Source organism: Cherax quadricarinatus, chromosome 69, assembly GCF_038502225.1.
Source record: "Cherax quadricarinatus isolate ZL_2023a chromosome 69, ASM3850222v1, whole genome shotgun sequence".
NCBI lineage: Eukaryota > Metazoa > Arthropoda > Malacostraca > Decapoda > Parastacidae > Cherax > Cherax quadricarinatus.
The window spans coordinates 169,663-195,477 of NC_091360.1; the positions used below are offsets into that span (position 1 = coordinate 169,663).

The following is a 25,815-nucleotide window of genomic DNA, read 5'->3' on the forward strand; positions in this document are numbered from 1 at the left end:
GCAACTTGTCACAGCCGGCTGAACCTTCTTAAAACCCTTGCTCATCTTTCGTGGGGAGCTGATCGTCGAACCCTCCTTCGCCTACATTCCACCCTTATTTTATCGAAACTTGATTATGGTGACCAGATCTATTCAGCGGCATCTCCTGCTACTCTCTCTAGCCTTAACCCCATTCATCACCAAGGATTACGTTTATGCCTTCGTGCTTTCCGCTCTTCCCCTGTCGAGAGCCTCTTTGCAGAAGCGAACGTTCCATCCTTATCCGATCGCCGTGATGCCCATTGCCTGTGCTACTATGTACGCTCTCATGATCTCCGCAATCCTTCCATTTATAGAATGGTCACTGATATTAGTAGACATTCTTTATTTGTGCGCCGCCCCTGTTTACTCCGTCCCTTCTCTCTTCGCCTTCATTCGCTCTTGTCTTCTCTTCAACTACCACCTTTCTATGTACATGTAGCATCTCACTTTTCCCTACCCCCCTGGGAAGTTCCAGCTGTTCGAGTCTGTTCTTTCTCCCTCCCTTGCTCAAAAGCCCAACTGTCTACGGTCGCTTCCCGCTCTCTTTTTCTTGACCACTTTCACTCTCATTCTCATGCCATTGCTGTGTACACAGATGGCTCTAAGTCTTCTGACGGCGTAGGATTCGCAGCAGTGTTTCCGGACAGCGTCGTACAAGGGCATTTACTATCTTCGGCTAGTATTTTTACTGCTGAATTATATGCCATCCTTACAGCACTTATCCGTATTGCATCTATGCCTGTGTCATCATTTGTGGTTGTCTCAGACTCCCTTAGTGCTTTACAGGCTATACAAAAATTTGATACACCTCACCCCTTAGTCCTCCGTATCCAACTTTGGCTACGCCGCATCTTTACCAAGCATAAAGATATTGTTTTTTGTTGGGTCCCTGGTCATGTTGACGTACAGGGCAATGAACAGGCAGACACTGCTGCGCGGGGTCAGCAGTACATGACCTACCAGTTTCTTATAGAGGTATTCCATTTACGGACTATTTTGCTGCAATATCTTCCCACCTTCATACCCGTTGGCAACAACGTTGGTCTACTATGCTCGGCAACAAGCTTCAGTCTATTAAACCGAGTGTAGGTTACTGGCCGTCTTCTTATCACCAGTGTCGAGGTTGGGAGACTACTCTCTCCCGTCTTCGCATTGGCCATACTCGTCTTACTCATGGATATCTCATGGAGAGGCGTCTTGCTCCTCTCTGTGAGAATTGCCAAGCTCCATTATCAGTCAGCCACATTCTGTTGGACTGCCCACTTTATCAACGAGCACGCAGAATTTACCTCTGTCGTCGTCTTCGCTCCGCTGCTCTCTCTTTACCTTCCCTTCTCGCTGATGGACCCACCTTTCATCCGGACTCTCTCATTGACTTTTTGACAACGACTGACTGACTTCACAAATTCTGATACCTTCAGCCCTTTCTACTTCAATCTCTTGCTACCCTCTACCCCCGTACTATCCCCTGCCCCGCTGTTTTCTGTAACCTGCTGATCATCCCCCCTCCCTTCTGCCATCCAATTCCCTTGCTTCCTTCCCTACCCTGCAGCGCTGTATAGCCCTTGTGGCTTAGCGCTTCTTTTTGATTATAATAATAATAATAATAATAGTGCAGTTTGCAAAGTGATGGAACGTCTCGTAAATCGACGTTTAATGTGGTATTTAGAGACACACAACAGTCTCTCCTCTAGTCAATATGGCTTTTGTAAGGATCGTTCTACCATAGACCCCTTACTACGCTTGGATACGTATGTTCGTAATGCCTTTGCGAATAATCACTCAGTTATTGCCATATTTTTTGTCCTTGAGAAGGCATATGACACAACTTGGAGGTATAATATTTTGGCCCAGGCCCATTCCTTAGGCCTCCGAGGCAATCTACCATCCTTCCTTAAGAACTTTTTAACTGACAGACATTTCCGTGTTCGAGTCAATAATGTTCTTTCCCCGTACTTCGTCTAAGCTGAAGGTGTCCCTCAGGGATGTGTTCTAAACACAACACTTTTTCTCCTTGCTATAAATGATTTGGCCTCTGTTCTTCCACCCAATATTTGGTCATCACTCTATGTTGATGACTTCGCTATTGCTTGTGCAGGCGCTGACTGTCACCTTATTGCAGTTTCTCTCCAGCATACGGTCGACCGTGTTTCCACTTGGGCCACCACGCATGGGTTTAAATTTTCAAGTACCAAAACTCACCAAATTACTTTCACTAGACGCTCTGTTATCTCCGATCATCCTTTGTATCTCTATGGCTCCCGTATCCCCGAACGTGATACAGTCAGGTTTCTAGGCCTTCTCTTTGACCGTCGGTTTTCCTGGAAACCTCACATTACCTCTCTGAAGGCAACTTGTCACAGCCGGCTAAACCTGCTTAAAACCCTTGCTCATGTTTCCTGGGGAGCTGATCGTCGAACTCTGCTTCACCTACCTTCAACCCTCGTTTTATCGAAACTCGATTATGGTGACCAGATTTATTCCGCGGCCTCTCCTGCTACTCTCTCTAGCCTTATACAGCCTCTATACAGAAGTGAATGTTCCATCCTTGTCTGATCGCTGTGATGCCCATTGCCTTCGCTACTATGTACGCTCTCACGATCTACACAATCCTTCCATTTATAGAATGGTCACCGATATTAGTAGACATTCTTTATTCGTTCGCCGCCCGTTTGCTCCGTCCCTTTTCTCTTCGCCTACATTCACTCATGTCTTCCCTTCAGTTACCACCTTTATATGTTCATGTAGCATCTCACTTTTCCCTACCCCCCTGGGAAGTTCCAGCTGTTCGGGTCTGTTCTTTCTCACTCCCTTGCTCGAAAGCTCAACTGCCTACGGTGGCTTCCCGCTCTCTTTTTCTTGATCACTTCCACTCCCATTCTCATGCCACCGCTGTGTACACAGATGGCTCTAAGTCTTCAGACGGTGTCGGATTCGCAGCAGTGTTTCCGGACAGCGTCGTGCGGGGGCATTTACTATCTTCAGCTAGCATTTTTACTGCTGAACTGTATGTCATTCTTGCAGCACTTACTCGTATCGCATCTATGCCTGTGTCATCATTTGTAGTAGTCTCAGACTCCCTTAGTGCTCTACAGGCTAAGAAAATTTGATACATCTCATCCCCTAGTTCTCCGTATCCAACTTTGGCTACGCCGTATCTCTACCAAACATAAAGATATTGTTTTTTGTTGGGTCCCTGGTCATGTCGACGTACAGGGCAATGAACAGGCAGACACTGCTGCGCGGTCAGCAGTACATGACCTACCGATTTCCTATCGAGGTGTTCCATTTCTGGACTATTTTGCTGCAATAGCTACCCACCTTCGCACCCGTTGGCAACAACGTTGGTCAACTCTGCTCGGTAACAAACTTCATTCTATTAAACCGAGCATAGGTTACTGGCCGTCTTCTTGTCATCAGTGCCGAGGTTGGGAGACCACTCTCTCCCGCCTTCGCATTGGCCACACTCGTCTTTCTCATGGGTATCTCATGGAGAGGCACCCTGTTCCTCTCTGTGAGCAGTGTCAAGTTCCAGTATCGATTAGCCACATTCTGTTAGACTGCCCTCTCTATCAATGAGCACACAGAATTTACCTCCAACGTCGTCTTCGTTCTACTACTCTCTCTTTACCTTTCCTTCTTGCTGATGGACCCTCCTTTAATCCTGACTCTCTCGTTGACTTCTTGACAACGACTGATTTACTCCACAAACTCTGATGATACTTTTCGCACTCTCCTCAGCCCTTTCTAGTTCAGTCTCTTGCTGCCCTTTACCCTTTCACCATCCACTACCCCGCTGTTATCCGTAACCTATTACTCATCCATCTCCCTTTTGCCACCTGATGCCCTCGCTTCCTTCCTGCCCTGCAGCGCTGTATAGTCCTTGTGGCTTAGCGCTTCTTTTTTATTATAATAATAATAATGAATAAGAAAGAGCAAGGTGATGAGAGTAACAAAAAAAATCTAGGCAGTAAAAGATTGAATGTCAGAATGGAGGAAGGGAGTATAGAAAGTAAATGTGTAGATATATCTGGGAGTGGACTTGTTGGTAGATGGGTCTATGAAGTTTGAGGTGAACCATAAAATTGACAGGGGAAGGGGAGGAATACAGTATGGATGGCTCATTTGAGGCATCTTGTCTCCAAAGAACTTTATTCTCTGTACCAATTTAGTGGTACCAACATGTACACAAGTGTGAGGTATGGATTTTAAACATTGCAGCAAGGAAGAAGCTGGAAGCAGTGGAGGAGCAGTGTGTGTTGTGAATATTTTTTAGAGACTTTGGAGTTTAGATTAGAAGGTGTGGGGTCATCAGAAGTATAATTCAATTTGCCAAGGAGGGACTGTAGAGGCAGTTGGAACATTTAGAGAGGATGGTGCAAAATAAGATGACAAGAAGGGTACATAAATCTTGGGTGAAGGAAAAGAGGGGTAAGGGTATCCAAGGAAGGTTTGGAGGGAGCAAGTAAAGGAGGTTTCGAGTGTTAGGGGGCTTGAACATCCAACAGGCTTGTGCGAGTGCATTAGAAATGAGTAGAGGCAAGTGGATTTTCTGGTCTGACATACTGTTGGAGTGTGAACAGGGTAACTTGTAAAGGTATTCAGGGACATCAGATACTCAGATTTTAGTCCTGGAGGTGTGAAGTACAGTGCCAGCACTCTCAAGGAGAGGTAAGGGTATTGCAGTTCAGGAGGCTTATTAGAACTGTGGTGTTAGCTGCTTCTGGCCAGGTAACAATTAAGTGATTGTGGGTGAATGCATTTCCTTTTTTTTTTTTTTTTTTTTTTTTTTTTTTTTGGATCATCCTACTTTGGCAGACCAGAGTTGGTATTGGTGAAAAAACAGAATTGAAAGTTAAAGACTAGAATTACTAGGAACCATTATTTTTTTAATTGTTGGTGGCCCCACAAATGCATGTTAAATATCTTATTGTACATGTTAATATTGAAGTATGTTACCTACCTGACATAACTGTATAAGAAGACAGTTCAACAAATGTCTCTTTAAGGTTTACAGTTTTTTAATGTCAAGTGGGCTGTATTTTCCATAAATTCTTATGTATTAATAAATGGTGATTAATATATTTCTTTCTGCATGTTTTTAAAGAGTTTTCTGGATACAGCTTATTTATTCTAAGATTTGGTTTACTTTTTTCTTTCAGGTATTGCATCTGTGTACCCAGAACCCAAAGATATGAAGAAATTTATCAGTGATCAGCAGTATGATTTTAACTATGACCACATCTCTGCCCTTCCTAAAACTTGGCAGTGGCCTGACCTTTCTACCTTCAACCCTAAGCTTTAAGAATGCATGAAAATCATGTAATTATACAGTAATACAACAGATTTGAGAACTAACATACATACACATATATATGATGCAATAATCACAAAACCAAGTGATAAGTTATAAAATAACCACAAGGTGGGAGAGCTGTTCAGCTGAACTGTTGATTAACTCCCCACCCAGTGACTAAAACACGCACACACACACGCGTGCACGCACACATGCACGCACACACACGCATGCACACACACGCATGCACACACGCACACACACGTGCACGCACACGCACGCACAGACACACACACAGACACACACACAGACACACACACAGACACACACACAGACACACACACAGACACACACACAGACACACACACAGACACACACACAGACACACACACAGACACACACACAGACACACACACAGACACACACACACACACACACACACACACACACACACACACACACACACACACACACACACACACACACACACACACACACACACACACACACAGACGCACACACACACACACACACACAGACACACACACACAGACACACACACAGACACACACACAGACACACACACAGACACACACACAGACACACACACACAGACACACAGACACACACACAGACACACAGACACACACAGACACACACACACACAGACACACACACACACACACACACACAGACACACACAGACACACACAGACACACACACACAGACACACACACACAGACACACACACACAGACACACACACACAGACACACACACACAGACACACACACACAGACACACACACACAGACACACACACACAGACACACACACAGACACACACACACACAGACACACACACACACAGACACACACACACACAGACACACACACACAGACACACACACACAGACACACACACACAGACACACACACACAGACACACACACACAGACACACACACACAGACACACACACACAGACACACACACACAGACACACACACACAGACACACACACACAGACACACACACACAGACACACACACACACACACACACACACACACACACACACACACACACACACCTTTCCCATACATATTGTGTTAGGAGTGCTTAGAAGCAAATGGTTTTTGGGACTTGACAAGCTGTTGGAGGAGCAAGATAATATTTTGTAAAGAGATTCAGGAAAACTGGTTAGCTTGACATAAGTTCTGGAGGTGGAAAGTACAGTGCCTGTGCTCTGAAGGAGGGGTGGGGAATTTTGCAATTTGGAGGAGCATCTGAATTGTTGTATTGGTGTGCCTCTGGTAAGACTGTGATGGAGTGAACAATTTTTTTTTTTTTTTTTTTTTTCTTTTTTTGTCACCTTACCTCGGTAGGAGATGCCCAGTGTATTGAAATAAATAAATATACAAGTGGATCCTCGAATTTAGTAGTGCCTTTTCTGTATGCAAAACTATTTTTATTTATAAAATGTATGTTTTGTTAATATTTCCCATAGGAAATAATGTAAATCCAATTAAAGCATTCCAGACTCCCAAAAATAATAACAGACAATACATTTTATAGATAAAAATAGTTTTGCATACAGAAAAGGCACTACTAAATTCGTGGGTCCACTGTATATTTTTAAACATGCTGTCTACCACTGAGGCAGGGTGGCCTGGAAAAAAAAACTTGCCATCATTCACACTACCACTGTCTTGCCAGAGACTTGCAGATAGGACAGTTTAAATGTCCCCCTAAACAGCACATATCCCAAACCCCTCCTTGAGAGAGCAGGTACTGTACTTCCCACCCACAGGACTCAGTCTGGGTAACCGGTTTCCCTGAATCCCATCACAAAACATTACCCTGCTCACACTCATTATAAAATGCTTGATTCTGAAAGGCTTCATAGCATGTATTAATTTTTAATATGCTAATGTAATGGTTCTTCCAGAACAAAATATGTAATTACCTGTACTTGGTAGTTTTATATGGAATATGTGATGTTAATATAGTTCTTTTAATTTATTGGAGTATTAAAGTTATAATTGTTAAAAGACAGATGTGGTTTCTCTTGTCATCAATATTTTACAAAACACTAGTTCAGTTTTTGAGAGAGAGAGTTCTACTATTCAGGTGATGCATATCACTGTTTCTGAATCCAAAATACTTAATGCTGATAATAATCAAGAAAAGACTCCATGCTGAACCTACTTTTATTAGGATGTTTTGTACTCTGACTTGAAGCTGTACTCAGAGAGGAGTGTTGCACTAACTAAAGCTTCTACTCCAATGGTTATCTTTTCTTTGCTATTTCTGAAATTGCTGTTTGTGAGTTTATTTGATTATTAATTCAACAAACTGGCTGTATCCCACCAAGGGATACATGTATACATTCATGCACATATACTTGTATACACACACACACACACACACACACCTATAGTATCAGTATGGTCTGTGTCTAAGTCTGTCTACTTACTCAATTCCTGTAGACTATTTCTTTTTAAATTTTTAGTCCAGGATATACTTGTTCAAATCTGCTGGCAAGTAGTATTCGTAGGATGCTCCTTATGGCTTGTGCAGATCTGGTCATTTTATGTTGAAGCCTCGGTGGAAGTGAACTCTATACAGGTCTTTCAAAAACATATTCACATGACTGGGCTGATTCACATTAGAGCTAGAGATTGTCTCCCACAAAGTCAAATAGCTAATTACTTCAAATCAGAAAATTTTCATCCCATTGAAAGTAGGATTAAGCTTGCAGACTTGAGCTGTTATGCCCATGGATATAGAAGAGTTTACCTCAATCCTTTATCCTTGTAGCCTAGTTGTCCCTGTCCTAAGGCTTGTGCCTTGTGTAGGAAGAGCTGTGACTGCACTGTAGTGTAAGATTTTGCACTTTTCATCTGCTTTTATACATGCTGACACTGACTATTTTGTTCAGCTTTTTATGTCATACATATTAAATTTTACTTTTTAATTCAGAAGCAGCTCCTTTTGCTTTTATGACCTTGAACTTACAAATTATTATATATATATATATTTTTTTTTGTGCAAGTCAAAATCTTAAATCAAAGTAGTAAATATACTGAGCATTACTGTGTTATGCTGCAGGGACAACAATTTGAAAGTATAGGATCAATTTTGAATAGTATTAAGCAGAATTTTGTTGTATTATTTCTTGTTTGTAACATAATGATATTCAGGGGCCCCGACACAAACCTTCCTTGCTGGTAAAGATAATGTTTCATTAAGTAAAAATAGGCCTACAGTATTTTTAAATCAAAGATAATTATTTATACTTCATGTTTGGTTTTAAATATTTTATCAGCTTTTCATGACAATACACAAAGTCACAAAAGGCACAAAAAATTACAGCCAGGAATTCAGTAGCAATAATGAATAAAGGAAAATACAAATTTTTGTTCTTTCTTAAAAAATGTGTTCTACCAATTACATGTTCTTCTTTTCTTTCATACAGCAGTAGACCAAACAAGCCCTGTTTGTACTGTTTGATGCCAGTTATTACTTACAATTATTACTTATTGCTAATGATAGATAATATGGTTTATTCACTTTGCTTTGTTAGTAACCTTAATTAACATGCAAGAGTAACTCTGATAAGGTTTGTTTGATAAATTTCTTTAAAAATTCAGAATAATAGTTATTTGCTTGTAAATATGAATATCAATTAAGCAGGGTCAGTGAGTAAATCCATAATTTTTATTTTCCTAATGGAAACAGAGATAATTTGTCTTATATTTTTCCAGAATGTTTGTAAAGTATAAATGGTGTATCATGATTGCCAAATTTTTGTACCAAGGGCCTGTGATTGCGTATTGTTAAAATGGAATAGTTCGTGGACTTGACCTACCTATAACATGGACTTAAACTACCTATAATTTAAGAGTAAGGTATGAGTAGTAATCTTCAGAAACATCCAGAGGACATAGTGCATCTATATTTTTTTCACTGCTGTATTTTAAATGAAGGAGTTACAGTATAATGTGTAAATTGAACCACATGTTAATAACTTACAAGATGTATTTATTTCTCTATCATGTCTTAGAAGCTGTGTTGTTGTGAAAGTAGAATAAAATATAAGTACTGAAGGACATTTTTGTACACCTTACACCACAACTCTTTACTGAAGTTGTAACACTAGTTAGTTACTGTTGTAACACTAGTTAGTTACTAATGTAATGCTAGTTAGTTACTAATGTAATGCTAGTTACTGATGTAATACTAGTTACTGATGTTCTAACACTAGTTACTGAAGAACTTGTTTGGTAAGTTTACTGTGCATCATAAGTTTTATGAGTTTAACCATAAACCAGTAGGGGTTGTTGAACACCTGGGGAATGGGAGGCAATCAGGTTTGATACAAAGAAAGGGAGGAGAGGTTTAATTCCTTGTATGTATGTATACGGAGCAAAATAGGATAACTTGGAGGATGTATAAATCTCTAGTGGAGGGAAGGTAGGGTAGGGGTCATCCTAAGAAAGAATGGAGGGATGGGGTAGAAGAGGTTTTGTGTGCAAGGGGCTTGGACACCCAGCAGGCATGTGTGAGCTTGTTAGTGAATGGAGACAAATGGTTTTTGAGACCTGACAAGCTGTTTTGAGTAAGGTAACATTTTACGAGGGGATTCAGGGAACTGGTTAGCCAGACTTGAGTCCTGGAGGTGGAAAGTACAAAGCCTGCACCTTAAAGAAGGGGCTTGGGATATTTACTGTTTGGGATGATATCTGAACTGTCATATCCAGGCATCTCTGCAAAGACAGTGATATTTTGTGAATGAGGGTAAAAGTGTTACTTTTTTGGGTTGCCCTGCCTTGGTGGGAGACGACCAATGTATTGGAAAAGAAAAAACATTTCAACATGCTGATCGTCTCCTACTGAGGCAAGGTGACCCAAAAAGAAAAAAAAGTTTTTCTTTTTCAATTTAGTAATTTATACAGGAGAAGGGGTTACTAGCCCTATGCCTCCAGCATATTAGTTGCCTCTTACAACACACATGGCTTACAGAGGAAGAAATCTTTTCCACTTTCCCATGGAGATAAGGAAGAACAAGAACTATTAAGAAAATAGAAGAAAACCCGATGGGTGTGTAAATGTAAATGTGTGAACATGAATGTGCAGTGTGACATAAGTGTAAGTAGAAGTAGCAAGGTATACCTGTTATATCATGTGTTTGAGACAATAAAGATGCCAACAATCCTACTATGTAAAACAATTACAGGTTTGTTTTACACTTACTTGGCAAGACGATATTACCTCCCTGGGTAGTTGCTGTCTACCAGCCTACTACCTAGGATTTTCCCTGAATCCCTTCACAAAATATTACCCTACTCATACTTCAACAGCTTGTCAAGTCCCAAAAACCATTTGCCCCCATTCCTATCTAACACATTCACACATGCCTGCTGTATGTCCAACCCCCTTGCACACAAAACCTCTTTTACCCCCCTCCTTCCATCCTTTCCCAGGATGACCTCTGCCCCTCCTTCCCTCCAATACAGATTTATACACCCTACAAGTCTTCCTATTTTGCTCCATCCTTTCTAAATGACAAAACCACCTCAACATATAATACATATATGTAAGTCTACTAGGATAAAAAAAACTGGCATTTGGCCATTTTCAGTTTCAGTTGAGAAGGTGCTTCTTTGGGGCATGTGGGTGACTACCCTTTGTGCCTTGTAAATCTCTGTACCTAGGTATTATCTTTCCACCCTATGAAAATAGAGGTCACCTTCACCACTGTTACACTTCCTTCTCATGAGCGAGACAATCCACATTGCTCATGGGATTCAAGATTTAATGTCGGCTCTTGGCTTCTCTCTACCTAGGTAAAGAGAGTCGTAACAACTATCACCTGTCAGGTTCTTCCTTGCAGCCAGAGTGAAGAGCCACAACACCAGGGATGTGCCCAGGCACTTTCTACCACTATCACTTCATGTTCCTCTGGACCTCATCTTGGACTTCATGATCATGTGCTCATAATTTTACTACCAATAAGGCACTAGTTTGACATGAATATTTTACTGAGAAATCAGCATGCTAATTTAAGGTTAGTGTCAATACTTTTAATTATATTAAGCTAATTCTGGACCCTATTCTCAATTTATTTTTAGTTAGGAAATGCTGCTGGTGTGATAATGTTTTTCCCTTTCTTTTATCATGTTGATAAGAGTGAAACGTTGCCACAGTAAATGCTTGTTCTTCACTAGTATCTTCTCTTTCATTGCTGTTGGTAGTATATTTTAATATCTACAGTTGGCTACTGTCAGAATCCATGGCAGCAGACCCTTCAGATTTTTCTTGATTTATGTAACTTCCCATCATGGAAAAGCATTTGCATTAATTCTCTGGCCTTGACAATACTTATATTTCATTGTTATATTCATGGGGAAGCACAAAGCTGTAGGGGTCATACAGCACTTGTGAGAATAGGAGGGGGTAATTAGGTTTGATTCAAGGAATGGGAGAGCAACTCCAATTATTTGGATTGGAAGCCTTTTATCAGTATCTAGGCACCTTGTGCATAAAAGCAATTTGATAATGTGCCTAATAGACTAAAATGTACTGCAGTTTTGTCAGTTGCAAATTAATAAGATATTACAAATACAAAATTTATTTCTTTGCAAAGGTTATAGTGTGTGATTACATTATATAATTTTTTAGGTACAAAGAAAGTCACTATCGTGCTGGGGCATTTCATTTTTCAAAAGAAGGGCTATTAAATGTTTATTCTGTATATTTATATAGAAGACTAGAGGGTAGGCATATGCATGTCTGAGGCATTCACTTATTGGCCTCACCTATAATAATAATAATAATGCTTATTTCTTTATGCCAGACAAATAATGTAGTTTACATGAAATAATACATGCAGTGATAGACATAAAAGAAAGCCACTGTTTATGCAATTTATTTTGTGCAATTAATCATAAGGTTTAAATGTTATTTGGGAACTAGACACAGGCTGTTAAGTAGGACTTCCTAGAAAATAAAACTGCCAGAAAAAGAAATTATGAATAAAATAATAGTATATGTGATCTGTGTTGTGTAAAGTCTAGTTAATACTGGACTTTACTAGTCCAGGAATTTAGCAAAAGGTGTATTATTGTTCAGCTTCTAGAACTAATGTAGTCTGAGCAAAAATATAAGTAATAAGATGAAACTATAGAGATTGTGTGCATGTATATTATTTTTTTGAGTAATGCACGGTAGTCTTATGTTAAAGGGAAAAAGATTCTAAGGAAGTAATTTTATTCAGTGTTGCCAACAGTGTATCACGGGTTTTCCCATTCATGAAATTACAGTACCTGTCAATCATTGAGTCTGTTGCATGTGCAGTTGCTAAACTTGTTTAGCCAATGAAACCACAAATCTCCATTCTTAAAACTGCAAATACTTTATTAATTTAAGAATATATTATTATTTTCTCATAGCTACACAATAATGACAGAGATTATGAAGCAATTACAGTTAGGGAAGCAAAAATCTCAAAATTTACTATGTAATAATTCCTGAAAAAATGGCAAGACATCAAAACTGGAGTTGTATCAGCAGGAAGGTAGCGAACATCCGGCATATATATAGCACTGGAGGGACAATACTACAGGCATTATTCTACCATAGTCTGATCCTGTCCTCGCCTGGACTAGAATCCAACAAGTGTTCAAGAAAGTTTAAAGCGAAGGTGTGTATAAACTCTTATCTTCTTGGTAAGTGTATCTAAAGAGCTAGATTTAGAATTAATAACACAAATTGTTTTAGTCTTTAGATAAATGCTGTTTTATGTGAATGAATATTTCATTGACTGTGACTACCAAGGGGCTGTTAAACTGCAAACAAGATATATTTATTTTTCTTTTATTAACATGGTGGCTGTCTCCCACCAAGGCAGGGTGGCCCGAAAAAGAAAAACTTTAATCATCATTCACTCCATCACTGTCTTGCCAGAGGCACGCTTACACTACAGTTATAAAACTGCAACATTAACACCCCTCCTTCAGAGTGCAGACACTGTACTTCCCATCTCCAGGACTCAAATCTGGCCTGCCGGTTTCCCTGACTTCCTTCATAAATGTTACTTTGCTCACACTCCAACATCATGTCAAGTCCTAAAAAGCATTTGTCTTCATTCTCTCCTATCTAACATGCTCACACATGCTTGCTGGAAGTCAAAGCCCCTTGCACACAAAACCTCCTTTACCTCCTCCCTCCAACCTTTCCTAGGCCAACCACTACCCTGCCTTCCCTCCACTACAGATTTTTACACTCTTGAAGTCATTCTATTTTGTTCCATCCTCTCTACATGTCCAAACCACCTCAACAACCCCTCATCAGCCCTCTGGATAATAGTTTTGGTAATCCTGCACCTCCTCCTAATTTCCAGACTACAGATTCTCTGCATTATATTCACACCACACATTGCCCTCAGACATGATATCTGCACTGCCTCCAGCCTTCTCCTTGTTGCAACGTTCACCACCCATGTTTCACACCCATATAAGAATATTGGTATAACTATACTCTCATACATTCCCCTCTTTGCTCCTATGGACAAAGTTCTTTGTCTCCACAGACTCCTAAGTGCACCACTCACCTTTTTTGTCCTCATCAATTCTATGATTCATCTCATCTTTCATAGATCCATCTGCTGACATATCCACTCCTAAATATCTGAATACATTCACCTCCATACTCTCTCCCTCCAGTCTGATATCCAATCTTTTGTCACCTAATTTTTTGTTATCCTCATCACCTTAAATAAAAATTATCCTCAAGGAATGATCCTTGATCCTAGTGAGAGGCTCTTAATGCAAAGAATTGGACCTGTCTTTCCCTTCCATAGATCATACCTCAGTGACCCTCATTCCCAAGTGCTGTATGACCCCTATGGATTTTACACTTCCCTCTGAATATAATAATGAAAAAGTAGTACTGGACACTTACTGTAGTATAAAGGTAAGCAAAATAACACAGTATATGATTTTTCCATATACAAGATATGTTTTACAAGTTCCACATACCATGTTGAACAAAGCATAAGAGAGTGATTAAATTTTACTTTATTTTAATATAAACAATGATATTTGTGACCTGGTATGGTGTTGGAGTGTGACCAAGGTAAGATTCACTGAGGGATTCAGGGACACCAGTTAGCCAGACTTGAGTCCTGGAGGTGGGAAGTGCTGTGCCTTCACTCTGAAGGAGGGGTACAGATGATGTAACTCAGAGGCTCATCTGTATTGATGCCAGCATACTTCTGGCAAGACAATGATTGACTGAATGATGGTGAATGTGTTTCCTTATATATAATATATATATATATATATATATATATATATATATATATATATATATATATATATATATATATATATATATATATATATATATATATATATATATATATGTATTTATATATGGAGGGAGAGAGTATGGAGGAGGTGAACGTATTCAGATATTTGGGAGTGGACGTGTCAGCGGATGGGTCTATGAAAGATGAGGTGAATCATAGAATTGATGAGGGAAAAAGAGTGAGTGGTGCACTTAGGAGTCTGTGGAGACAAAGAACTTTGTCCTTGGAGGCAAAGAGGGGAATGTATGAGAGTATAGTTTTACCAACGCTCTTATATGGGTGTGAAGCGTGGGTGATGAATGTTGCAGCGAGGAGAAGGCTGGAGGCAGTGGAGATGTCATGTCTGAGGGCAATGTGTGGTGTGAATATAATGCAGAGAATTCGTAGTTTGGAAGTTAGGAGGAGGTGCGGGATTACCAAAACTGTTGTCCAGAGGGCTGAGGAAGGGTTGTTGAGGTGGTTCGGACATGTAGAGAGAATGGAGCGAAACAGAATGACTTCAAGAGTGTATCAGTCTGTAGTGGAAGGAAGGCGGGGTAGGGGTCGGCCTAGGAAGGGTTGGAGGGAGGGGGTAAAGGAGGTTTTGTGTGCGAGGGGCTTGGACTTCCAGCAGGCATGCGTGAGCGTGTTTGATAGGAGTGAATGGAGACAAATGGTTTTTAATACTTGACGTGCTGTTGGAGTGTGAGCAAAGTAACATTTATGAAGGGATTCAGGGAAACCGGCAGGCCGGACTTGAGTTCTGGAGATGGGAAGTACAGTGCCTGCACTCTGAAGGAGGGGTGTTAATGTTGCAGTTTAAAAACTGTAGTGTAAAGCACCCTTCTGGCAAGACAGTGATGGAGTGAATGATGGTGAAAGTTTTTCTTTTTCGGGCCACCCTGCCTTGGTGGGAATCGGCCGGTGTGATAATAAAAAAAAAAATATATATATATATATATTGGTAGTAGGTTGGTAGACAGCAACCACCCAGGGAAGTACTACCGTCCTGCCAGATGACTGTGAAACAAAAACCTGTAACTGTTTTGCATGATGGTAGGATTGCTGGTTTCTTTTTCTGTCTCATAAACACGCTAAGATAACAGGGATATCTTGCTACTCCTACTTACACTTTGGTCACACTTCACAGACACGCACATGCATATATATATATACATACATCTAGGTTTTTCTCCTTTTTCTAAATAGCTCTTGTTCTTTTTTATTTCTTCTATTGTCCATGGGGAAGTGGAAAAGAATCTTTCCTCCGTAAGCCATGCGTGTCGTATGAGGCGACTAAAATGCCGGGAGCAATGGGCTAGTAACCCCTTCTCCTGTATACAATTACTAAAAAAGAGAAGAAGAAAAACTTTATAAAACTGGGTTGCTTAAATGTGCGTGGATGTAGTGCGGATGACAAGAAACAGATGATTGCTGATGTTATGAATGAAAAGAAGTTGGATGTCCTGGCCCTAAGCGAAACAAAGCTGAAGGGGGTAGGAGAGTTTCAGTGGGGGGAAATAAATGGGATTAAATCTGGAGTATCTGAGAGAGTTAGAGCAAAGGAAGGGGTAGCAGTAATGTTAAATGATCAGTTATGGAAGGAGAAAAGAGAATATGAATGTGTAAATTCAAGAATTATGTGGATTAAAGTAAAGGTTGGATGCGAGAAGTGGGTCATAATAAGCGTGTATGCACCTGGAGAAGAGAGGAATGCAGAGGAGAGAGAGAGATTTTGGGAGATGTTAAGTGAATGTATAGGAGCCTTTGAACCAAGTGAGAGAGTAATTGTGGTAGGGGACTTGAATGCTAAAGTAGGAGAAACTTTTAGAGAGGGTGTGGTAGGTAAGTTTGGGGTGCCAGGTGTAAATGATAATGGGAGCCCTTTGATTGAACTTTGTATAGAAAGGGGTTTAGTTATAGGTAATACATATTTTAAGAAAAAGAGGATAAATAAGTATACACGATATGATGTAGGGCGAAATGACAGTAGTTTGTTGGATTATGTATTGGTAGATAAAAGACTGTTGAGTAGACTTCAGGATGTACATGTTTATAGAGGGGCCACAGATATATCAGATCACTTTCTAGTTGTAGCTACACTGAGAGTAAAAGGTAGATGGGATACAAGGAGAATAGAAGCATCAGGGAAGAGAGAGGTGAAGGTTTATAAACTAAAAGAGGAGGCAGTTAGGGTAAGATATAAACAGCTATTGGAGGATAGATGGGCTAATGAGAGCATAGGCAATGGGGTCGAAGAGGTATGGGGTAGGTTTAAAAATGTAGTGTTAGAGTGTTCAGCAGAAGTTTGTGGTTACAGGAAAGTGGGTGCAGGAGGGAAGAGGAGCGATTGGTGGAATGATGATGTAAAGAGAGTAGTAAGGGAGAAAAAGTTAGCATATGAGAAGTTTTTACAAAGTAGAAGTGATGCAAGGAGGGAAGAGTATATGGAGAAAAAGAGAGAGGTTAAGAGAGTGGTGAAGCAATGTAAAAAGAGAGCAAATGAGAGAGTGGGTGAGATGTTATCAACAAATTTTGTTGAAAATAAGAAAAAGTTTTGGAGTGAGATTAACAAGTTAAGAAAGCCTAGAGAACAAATTGATTTGTCAGTTAAAAATAGGAGAGGAGAGTTATTAAATGGAGAGTTAGAGGTATTGGGAAGATGGAAGGAATATTTTGAGGAATTGTTAAATGTTGATGAAGATAGGGAAGCTGTGATTTCGTGTATAGGGCAAGGAGGAATAACATCTTGTAGGAGTGAGGAAGAGCCAGTTGTGAGTGTGGGGGAAGTTCGTGAGGCAGTAGATAAAATGAAAGGGGGTAAGGCAGCCGGGATTGATGGGATAAAGATAGAAATGTTAAAAGCAGGTGGGGATATAGTTTTGGAGTGGTTGGTGCAATTATTTAATAAATGTATGGAAGAGGGTAAGGTACCTAGGGATTGGCAGAGAGCATGCATAGTTCCTTTGTATAAAGGCAAAGGGGATAAAAGAGAGTGCAAAAATTATAGGGGGATAAGTCTGTTGAGTGTACCTGGTAAAGTGTATGGTAGAGTTATAATTGAAAGAATTAAGAGTAAGACGGAGAATAGGATAGCAGATGAACAAGGAGGCTTTAGGAAAGGTAGGGGGTGTGTGGACCAGGTGTTTACAGTGAAACATATAAGTGAACAGTATTTAGATAAGGCTAAAGAGGTCTTTGTGGCATTTATGGATTTGGAAAAGGCGTATGACAGGGTGGATAGGGGGGCAATGTGGCAGATGTTGCAAGTGTATGGTGTAGGAGGTAGGTTACTGAAAGCAGTGAAGAGTTTTTACGAGGATAGTGAGGCTCAAGTTAGAGTATGTAGGAAAGAGGGAAATTTTTTCCCAGTAAAAGTAGGCCTTAGACAAGGATGTGTGATGTCACCGTGGTTGTTTAATATATTTATAGATGGGGTTGTAAGAGAAGTAAATGCGAGGGTCTTGGCAAGAGGCGTGGAGTTAAAAGATAAAGAATCACACACAAAGTGGGAGTTGTCACAGCTGCTCTTTGCTGATGACACTGTGCTCTTGGGAGATTCTGAAGAGAAGTTGCAGAGATTGGTGGATGAATTTGGTAGGGTGTGCAAAAGAAGAAAATTAAAGGTGAATACAGGAAAGAGTAAGGTTATGAGGATAACAAAAAGATTAGGTGATGAAAGATTGAATATCAGATTGGAGGGAGAGAGTATGGAGGAGGTGAACGTATTCAGATATTTGGGAGTGGACGTGTCAGCGGATGGGTCTATGAAAGATGAGGTGAATCATAGAATTGATGAGGGAAAAAGAGTGAGTGGTGCACTTAGGAGTCTGTGGAGACAAAGAACTTTGTCCTTGGAGGCAAAGAGGGGAATGTATGAGAGTATAGTTTTACCAACGCTCTTATATGGGTGTGAAGCGTGGGTGATGAATGTTGCAGCGAGGAGAAGGCTGGAGGCAGTGGAGATGTCATGTCTGAGGGCAATGTGTGGTGTGAATATAATGCAGAGAATTAGTAGTTTGGAAGTTAGGAGGAGGTGCGGGATTACCAAAACTGTTGTCCAGAGGGCTGAGGAAGGGTTGTTGAGGTGGTTCGGACATGTAGAGAGAATGGAGCGAAACAGAATGACTTCAAGAGTGTATCAGTCTGTAGTGGAAGGAAGGCGGGGTAGGGGTCGGCCTAGGAAGGGTTGGAGGGAGGGGGTAAAGGAGGTTTTGTGTGCGAGGGGCTTGGACTTCCAGCAGGCATGCGTGAGCGTGTTTGATAGGAGTGAATGGAGACAAATGGTTTTTAATACTTGACGTGCTGTTGGAGTGTGAGCAAAGTAACATTTATGAAGGGATTCAGGGAAACCGGCAGGCCGGACTTGAGTTCTGGAGATGGGAAGTACAGTGCCTGCACTCTGAAGGAGGGGTGTTAATGTTGCAGTTTAAAAACTGTAGTGTAAAGCACCCTTCTGGCAAGACAGTGATGGAGTGAATGATGGTGAAAGTTTTTCTTTTTCGGGCCACCCTGCCTTGGTGGGAATCGGCCGGTGTGATAATAAAAAAAAAATAAAAAATATATATATGTATATATATATTTATATATATATATATATATTTTTTTGTTTTTTTTTTCAACAAGTCGGCCGTCTCCCACCGAGGCAGGGTGACCCAAAAAAAAAAGAAAGAAAATCCCCAAAAAGAAAATACTTTCATCATCATTCAACACTTTCACCACACTCGCACATTATCACTGTTTTTGCAGAGGTGCTCAGAATACAACAGTCTAGAAGCATACACATATAAAGATACACAACATATCCCTCCAAACTGCCAATATCCCAAACCCCTCCTTTAAAGTGCAGGCATTGTACTTCCCATTTCCAGGACTCAAGTCCGACTATATGAAAATAACCGGTTTCCCTGAATCCCTTCACTAAATATTACCCTGCTCACACTCCAACAGATCGTCAGGTCCCAAGTACCATTCGTCTCCATTCACTCCTATCTAACACGCTCACGCACGCTTGCTGGAAGTCCAAGCCCCTTACCCACAAAACTTCCTTTACCCCCTCTCTCCAACCCTTTCGAGGATGACCCCTACCCCGCCTTCCTTCCCCTATAGATTTATATGCTTTCCATGTCATTCTACTTTGATCCATTCTCTCTAAATGACCAAACCACCTCAACAACCCCTCTTCTGCCCTCTGACTAATACTTTTATTAACTCCACACCTTCTCCTAATTTCCACACCGAATTTTCTGCATAATATTTACACCACACATTGCCCTTAAACAGGACATCTCCACTGCCTCCAACCGTCTCCTCGCTGCTGCATTTACCACCCAAGCTTCACACCCATATAAGAGTGTTGGTACTACTATACTTTCATACATTCCCTTCTTTGCCTCCATAGATAACGTTTTTTGACTCCACATATACCTCAACGCACCACTCACCTTTTTTCCCTCATCAATTCTATGATTAACCTCATCCTTCATAAATCCATCCGCCGACACGTCAACTCCCAAGTATCTGAAAACATTCACTTCTTCCATACTCCTCCCCAATTTGATATCCAATTTTTCTTTATCTAAATCATTTGACACCCTCATCACCTTACTCTTTTCTATGTTCACTTTCAACTTTCTACCTTTACACACATTCCCAAACTCATCCACTAACCTTTGCAATTTTTCTTTAGAATCTCCCATAAGCACAGTATCATCAGCAAAAAGTAACTGTGTCAATTCCCACTTTTAATTTGATTCCCCATAATTTAATCCCACCCCTCTCCCAAAAACCCTAGCATTTACTTCTTTTACAACCCCATCTATAAATATATTAAACAACCATGGTGACATTACACATCCCTGTCTAAGATCTACTTTTACCGGGAAGTATTCTCCCTCTCTTCTACACACCCTAACCTGAGCCTCACTATCCTCATAAAAGCTCTTTACGGCATTTAGTAACTTACCACCTATTCCATATACTTGCAACATCTGCCATATTGCTCCTCTATCCACTCTATCATATGCCTTTTCTAAATCCATAAATGCAATAAAAACTTCCCTACCTTTATCTAAATACTGCTCACATATATGCTTCAATGTAAACACTTGATCTACACATCCCCTACCCACTCTGAAGCCTCCCTGCTCATCCGCAATCCTACATTCTGTCTTACCTCTAATTCTTTCAGTTATAACCCTTCCGTATACTTTTCCTGGTATACTCAGTAAACTTATTCCTCTATAATTTTTACAATCTCTTTTTTCCCCTTTCCCTTTATATAAAGGGACTATACATGCTCTCTGCCAATCCCTAGGTACCTTCCCCTCTTTCATACATTTATTAAACAAAAGTACCAACCACTCCAACACTATATCCCCCCTGCTTTTAACATTTCTGTCATGATCCCATCAGTTCCAGCTGCTTTACCCCCTTTCATTCTACGTAATGCCTCATGTACCTCCACCACACTTACATTCTGCTCTTCTTCACTCCTAAAAGATGGTATACCTCCCTGGCCAGTGCATGAAATTACCGCCTCCCTTTCTTCCTCAACATTTAAAAGTTCCTCAAAATATTCTCGCCATCTACCTAATACCTCCCTCTCCCCATCTACTAACTCCCCTACTCTGTTTTTAACTGACAAATCCATACTTTCCCTAGGCTTTCTTAACTTGTTTAACTCACTCCAAAATTTTTTCTTATTTTCATTAAAATTTCTTGACAGTGCCTCTCCCACTCTTTCATCTGCTCTCCTTTTGCACTCTCTCACCACTCTCTTCACCTTTCTTTTACTCTCAATATACTCTGCTCTTTTTATAACACTTCTGCTTTGTAAAAACCTCTCGTAAGCTACCTTTTTCTCTTTTATCACACCCTTTACTTCATCATTCCACCAATCACTCCTCTTTCCTCCTGCCCCCACCCTCCTATAACCACAAACTTCTGCCCCACATTCTAATACTGCATTTTTAAAACTATTCCAACCCTCTTCAACCCCCCCACTACTCATCTTTGCACTAGCCCACCTTTCTGCCAATAGTCGCTTATATCTCGCCCGAACTTCCTCCTCCCTTAGTTTATACACTTTCACCTCCCTCTTACTTGTTGTTGCCACCTTCCTCTTTTCCCATCTACCTCTTACTCTAACTGTAGCTACAACTAAATAATGATCTGATATATCAGTTGCCCCTCTATAAACATGTACATCCTGGAGCCTACCCATCAACCTTTTATCCACCAATACATAATCTAACAAACTACTTTCATTACGTGCTACATCATACCTTGTATATTTATTTATCCTCTTTTTCATAAAATATGTATTACTTATTACCAAATTTCTTTCTACACATAGCTCAATTAAAGGCTCCCCATTTACATTTACCCCTGGCACCCCAAATTTACCTACTACTCCCTCCATAACATTTTTACCCACTTTAGCATTGAAATCCCCAACCACCATTACTCTCACACTTGATTCAAAACTCCCCACGCATTCACTCAACATTTCCCAGAATCTCTCTCTCTCTCCTCTACACTTCTCTCTTCTCCAGGTGCATACACGCTTACTATAACCCACTTTTCACATCCAATCTTTATTTTACTCCACATAATCCTTGAATTTATACATTTGTAGTCCCTCTTTCCTGCCATAGCTTATCCTTCAACATTATTTCTACTCCTTCTTTAGCTCTAACTCTATTTGAAACCCCTGACCTAATCCCATTTATTCCTCTCCATTGAAACTCTCCCACCCCCTTCAGCTTTGTTTCACTTAAAGCCAGGACATCCAGTTTCTTCTCATTCATAACATCCACAATCATCTCTTTCTTATCATTTGCACAACATCCACGCACATTCAGACTTCCCACTTTGACAATTTTCTTCTTCTTATTCTTTTTAGTAATCTTTACAGGAAAAGGGGTTACTAGCCCATTGTTCCCAGCATTTTAGTTGACTTTTACAACACGCATGGCTTACGGAGGAAAGATTCTTATTCCACTTCCCCATGGATATAAAAGGAAAAGTAATAAGACCAAGAACTATTAAGATAAAATCAAAGAAAACTCAGATGAGTGTGTATAAATAAACATGTACATGTATGTGTCGTGTGACCTAAGTGTAAGTAGAAGTAGCAAGACATGCCTGTAATCTTGCATATTTATGAGACAGACAAAAGACACCAGCAATCCTACCATCATGTAAAACAATTACAGGCTTTCGTTTTACACCCACTTGGCAGGACGGTAGTACCTCCCTGGGTGGTTGCTGTCTACCACCCTACTCCCTCAAAATATATATGCAAAACAACCACTCTGAAAGAATAGAGAAATTCCAAGCGCTTTCGTGACTACTCACATTATCAAGGAACTATGAAAGTAAAGCATCCAAGGAAGGTATATAAGGGGTCTGGCCAACACCACTCTATCAGATCCCACAACGGTTAAACACCTGACGCGCGCCGGCCCAACTGGACAGGTCCTTTGCACAACCCACCAAGAAACTATTCTACCCAAGAAAATTTTTAAAATTATTATTTGTCCAGTGTATTATTAAATTCTTCCCAAATTCTATTAATTATACATGGATCTAATTTATATAAACCAAAGGAATTATTCATGTTATTGTCAAAGCTGCTTTTTATGAAACAAGATTCAATTATATTCCTGTCGACCATGGACTTGCTTGATACTACTTTCTCAACTTTTTGAAAATCAGTTGGATGGTTAAAATCTCTTACATGAATAATTAGAGCATTGGAATCTTGTCCAGTTCTAATGCTATATTTATGTTGTTTTAATCTTAGTTCGAGATTTTTACCAGTTTGACCGTAATAAACTTTATCGCAAATTTTACAAGGAATCTTATAGACACATCCATCAGCATTTTGGGGGGAATTCTTTATCAAAAGTTTTTTTACTGTATCAAGATTTTTGAATACAACTTTAATATTAAAAGTCTTAAGAAGAGAAGGCATATCAACCAAGTTTTCATGGTAAGGGAGGACCAACATATTTTTAGTTGAATAAGGCTGGTTGTCCCTTTAGAACTGGACAAGATTCCAATGCTCTATTTATTCATGTAATAGATTTTAACCATCCAATTGATTTTCAAAAAGTTGAGATAGTAGTATCAAACAAGTCCATGGTCGACAGGAATATAATTGAATCTTGTTTCATAAAAAGCAGTTTTGACAATAATATGAATATTTCCTTTGGTTTATATAAATTAGATCCATTTATAATTAATAGAATTTGGGAAGAATTTAATAATACACTGGACAAATAATAATTTTTAAATTTTCTTGGGTAGAATAGTTTGTGGGTGAGTTGTGCAAAGGACCTATCCAGTTGGGTCGGCGCGCGTCAGGTGTTTAACCGTTGTGGGATCTGATAGTGAGGTGTTGGCCAGACCCCTTATATAGCTTCCTTGGATGCTTTACTTTCATAGCACCTAAACTTTAGCACCTAAAGTCAGTTCCTGATCAGCAGGGCTGTGGCTCGTACGTTGGTTTGCGTGCAGCCAGCAGCAACAGCCAGGTTGATCAGGCTCTGATCCACCAGGAGGCCTGGTCACAGACCGGGCCGTGGGGGCGTTGACCCCCGGAACTCTCTCCAGGTAAACTCCAGGGAATTAATTAACACACGACATATATTTTCTCTCAATCTTCTCGACAATACTGAAATACGTAATTTCTAGAACACTCGATGCTGCCCGACTTCATGACGTCACCTCGAGATGTCTGCTGACGTCACCTCGAGATGTCTGCTGACGTCACCTCACGATGTCTGCCTGACGTCACCTCGAGATGTCTGCTGACGTCACCTTGAGATGTCTGCAGGACAGATGTCAGATGACAGATGTCAGATGACAGATGTCAGCAGGACTGTGACGTCACCTCGCGACATCACGCCTGACATCACATGATGTCACCATCGAGTGTTCTAGTAATTATTTCAGTATTGTCGAGAATTTGAGAGAAAATATATGTCGTGTGTTAATTAATTCCTCTCAGTCAGTGTTCTCACATGTTAGTGTACCGTATGTACAGCGGTGTGTTTTTAAAGTTTCCGTGTGTCCAGTGAGGTCTGAGCCAGACCTGAGTGGCACCACTGTGCTAAGTCACCCGTGTGACCAGTGTGTTTGACAGCTGTTATCAGACAGCCCCTGAGCGTACGAGCCCTCTTGTACAGAAAGCTTTTATGCTCGTCACTCGTGATGTTCTGCAGAGTCGTACCTGCTACGATTCCCATCGAGATTTGTTTCACTTCACCTCCAGACCTTCAGAGTGCAGTTATATGTAGAGAAACAAGTCTGGGGACGCTTAGGCTAACCTCTGCTATAACTCCAACTGTCGAGAGATGATACTCGTCAAGCCGCAGCCAGGCCTGTCGGCAGGCGCTGTGTCACCCTCGTGTCACAAGCTTCAGTGAGCAGCCTGCACAAAGATGATGTCACTTTGACTGCTAGCTCTCTCACTTCAGTCTGGTGTATGATGTTACGACTCCCAGGTGTTTCGCCCAGTCGTCTCTGCCAGGACTCGCTCCACAACTCGCTCCATCCCTCACCATCTCAGACTGACAATATAGTTACCATCCCACAAGTGTGTCTACCTTCAACCTACGATATCTCCATTTAAGAACCCTTACGATAGATAATGTGAGTAGTCACGAAAGCGCTTGGAATTTCTCTACTCTTTCAGAGTGGTTGTTTTGCATATTCTGAAATCACCTGTTTACTGTGATCTTATTGCATATATATATATATACAGTGGACCCCCGCATAGCGATCTTAATCCGTGCAAGAGGGCTGGTTGTTATGCGAAATGTTCAGTATGCGAATGAATTTTCCCCATAAGAAATAATGGAAATCAAATTAATCCGTGCAAGACACCCAAAAGTATGAAAAAAAAATTTTTACCACATGAAATATACATTTTCCTACACACAAAGAGAAGGATACATGCACAATAGTAGAGTAGTACATGCACAATATATATTGTGCATGTACTACTCTACTAAATGAAGAATAAATGACACTTACCTTTATTGAAGATGCAGCAATGACTGATGAGACACTGTGTCCTGGGAGTGCCTTTTCCTCCTGAGTACTGTAGGTCCTGTTTGGCATTTTCTTCCAGAAC

General features: G+C 40.5%; 2 protein-coding genes across 6 annotated transcripts in view; both read left to right on the forward strand.

Annotated features, from left to right (window-relative positions):
- Nucleotides 1–9,426, forward strand: part of Men-b (Malic enzyme b) — a 165,433-nt gene extending 156,007 nt beyond the window's left edge. For 4 of the 5 annotated variants that reach the window (XM_070099785.1, XM_070099788.1, XM_070099787.1 and 1 more), the window contains exon 12: nucleotides 5,184–9,426. In XM_070099785.1, coding sequence (XP_069955886.1) covers nucleotides 5,184–5,326 — 143 coding nt within the window. In that variant the 3' untranslated portion in view covers nucleotides 5,327–9,426. The remainder of the gene's footprint in view (nucleotides 1–5,183) is intronic. The other variant, XM_070099786.1, reaches the window with a different exon arrangement.
- Nucleotides 9,427–9,561: 135 nt separating this feature from the next.
- Nucleotides 9,562–25,815, forward strand: part of LOC128701836 (heme-binding protein 1) — a 63,965-nt gene continuing 47,711 nt past the window's right edge. Inside the window, exons 1-2 of the mRNA XM_053795758.2 lie at nucleotides 9,562–11,387; nucleotides 12,893–13,022. Coding sequence (XP_053651733.2) covers nucleotides 11,350–11,387; nucleotides 12,893–13,022 — 168 coding nt within the window. The 5' untranslated portion in view covers nucleotides 9,562–11,349. The remainder of the gene's footprint in view (nucleotides 11,388–12,892; nucleotides 13,023–25,815) is intronic.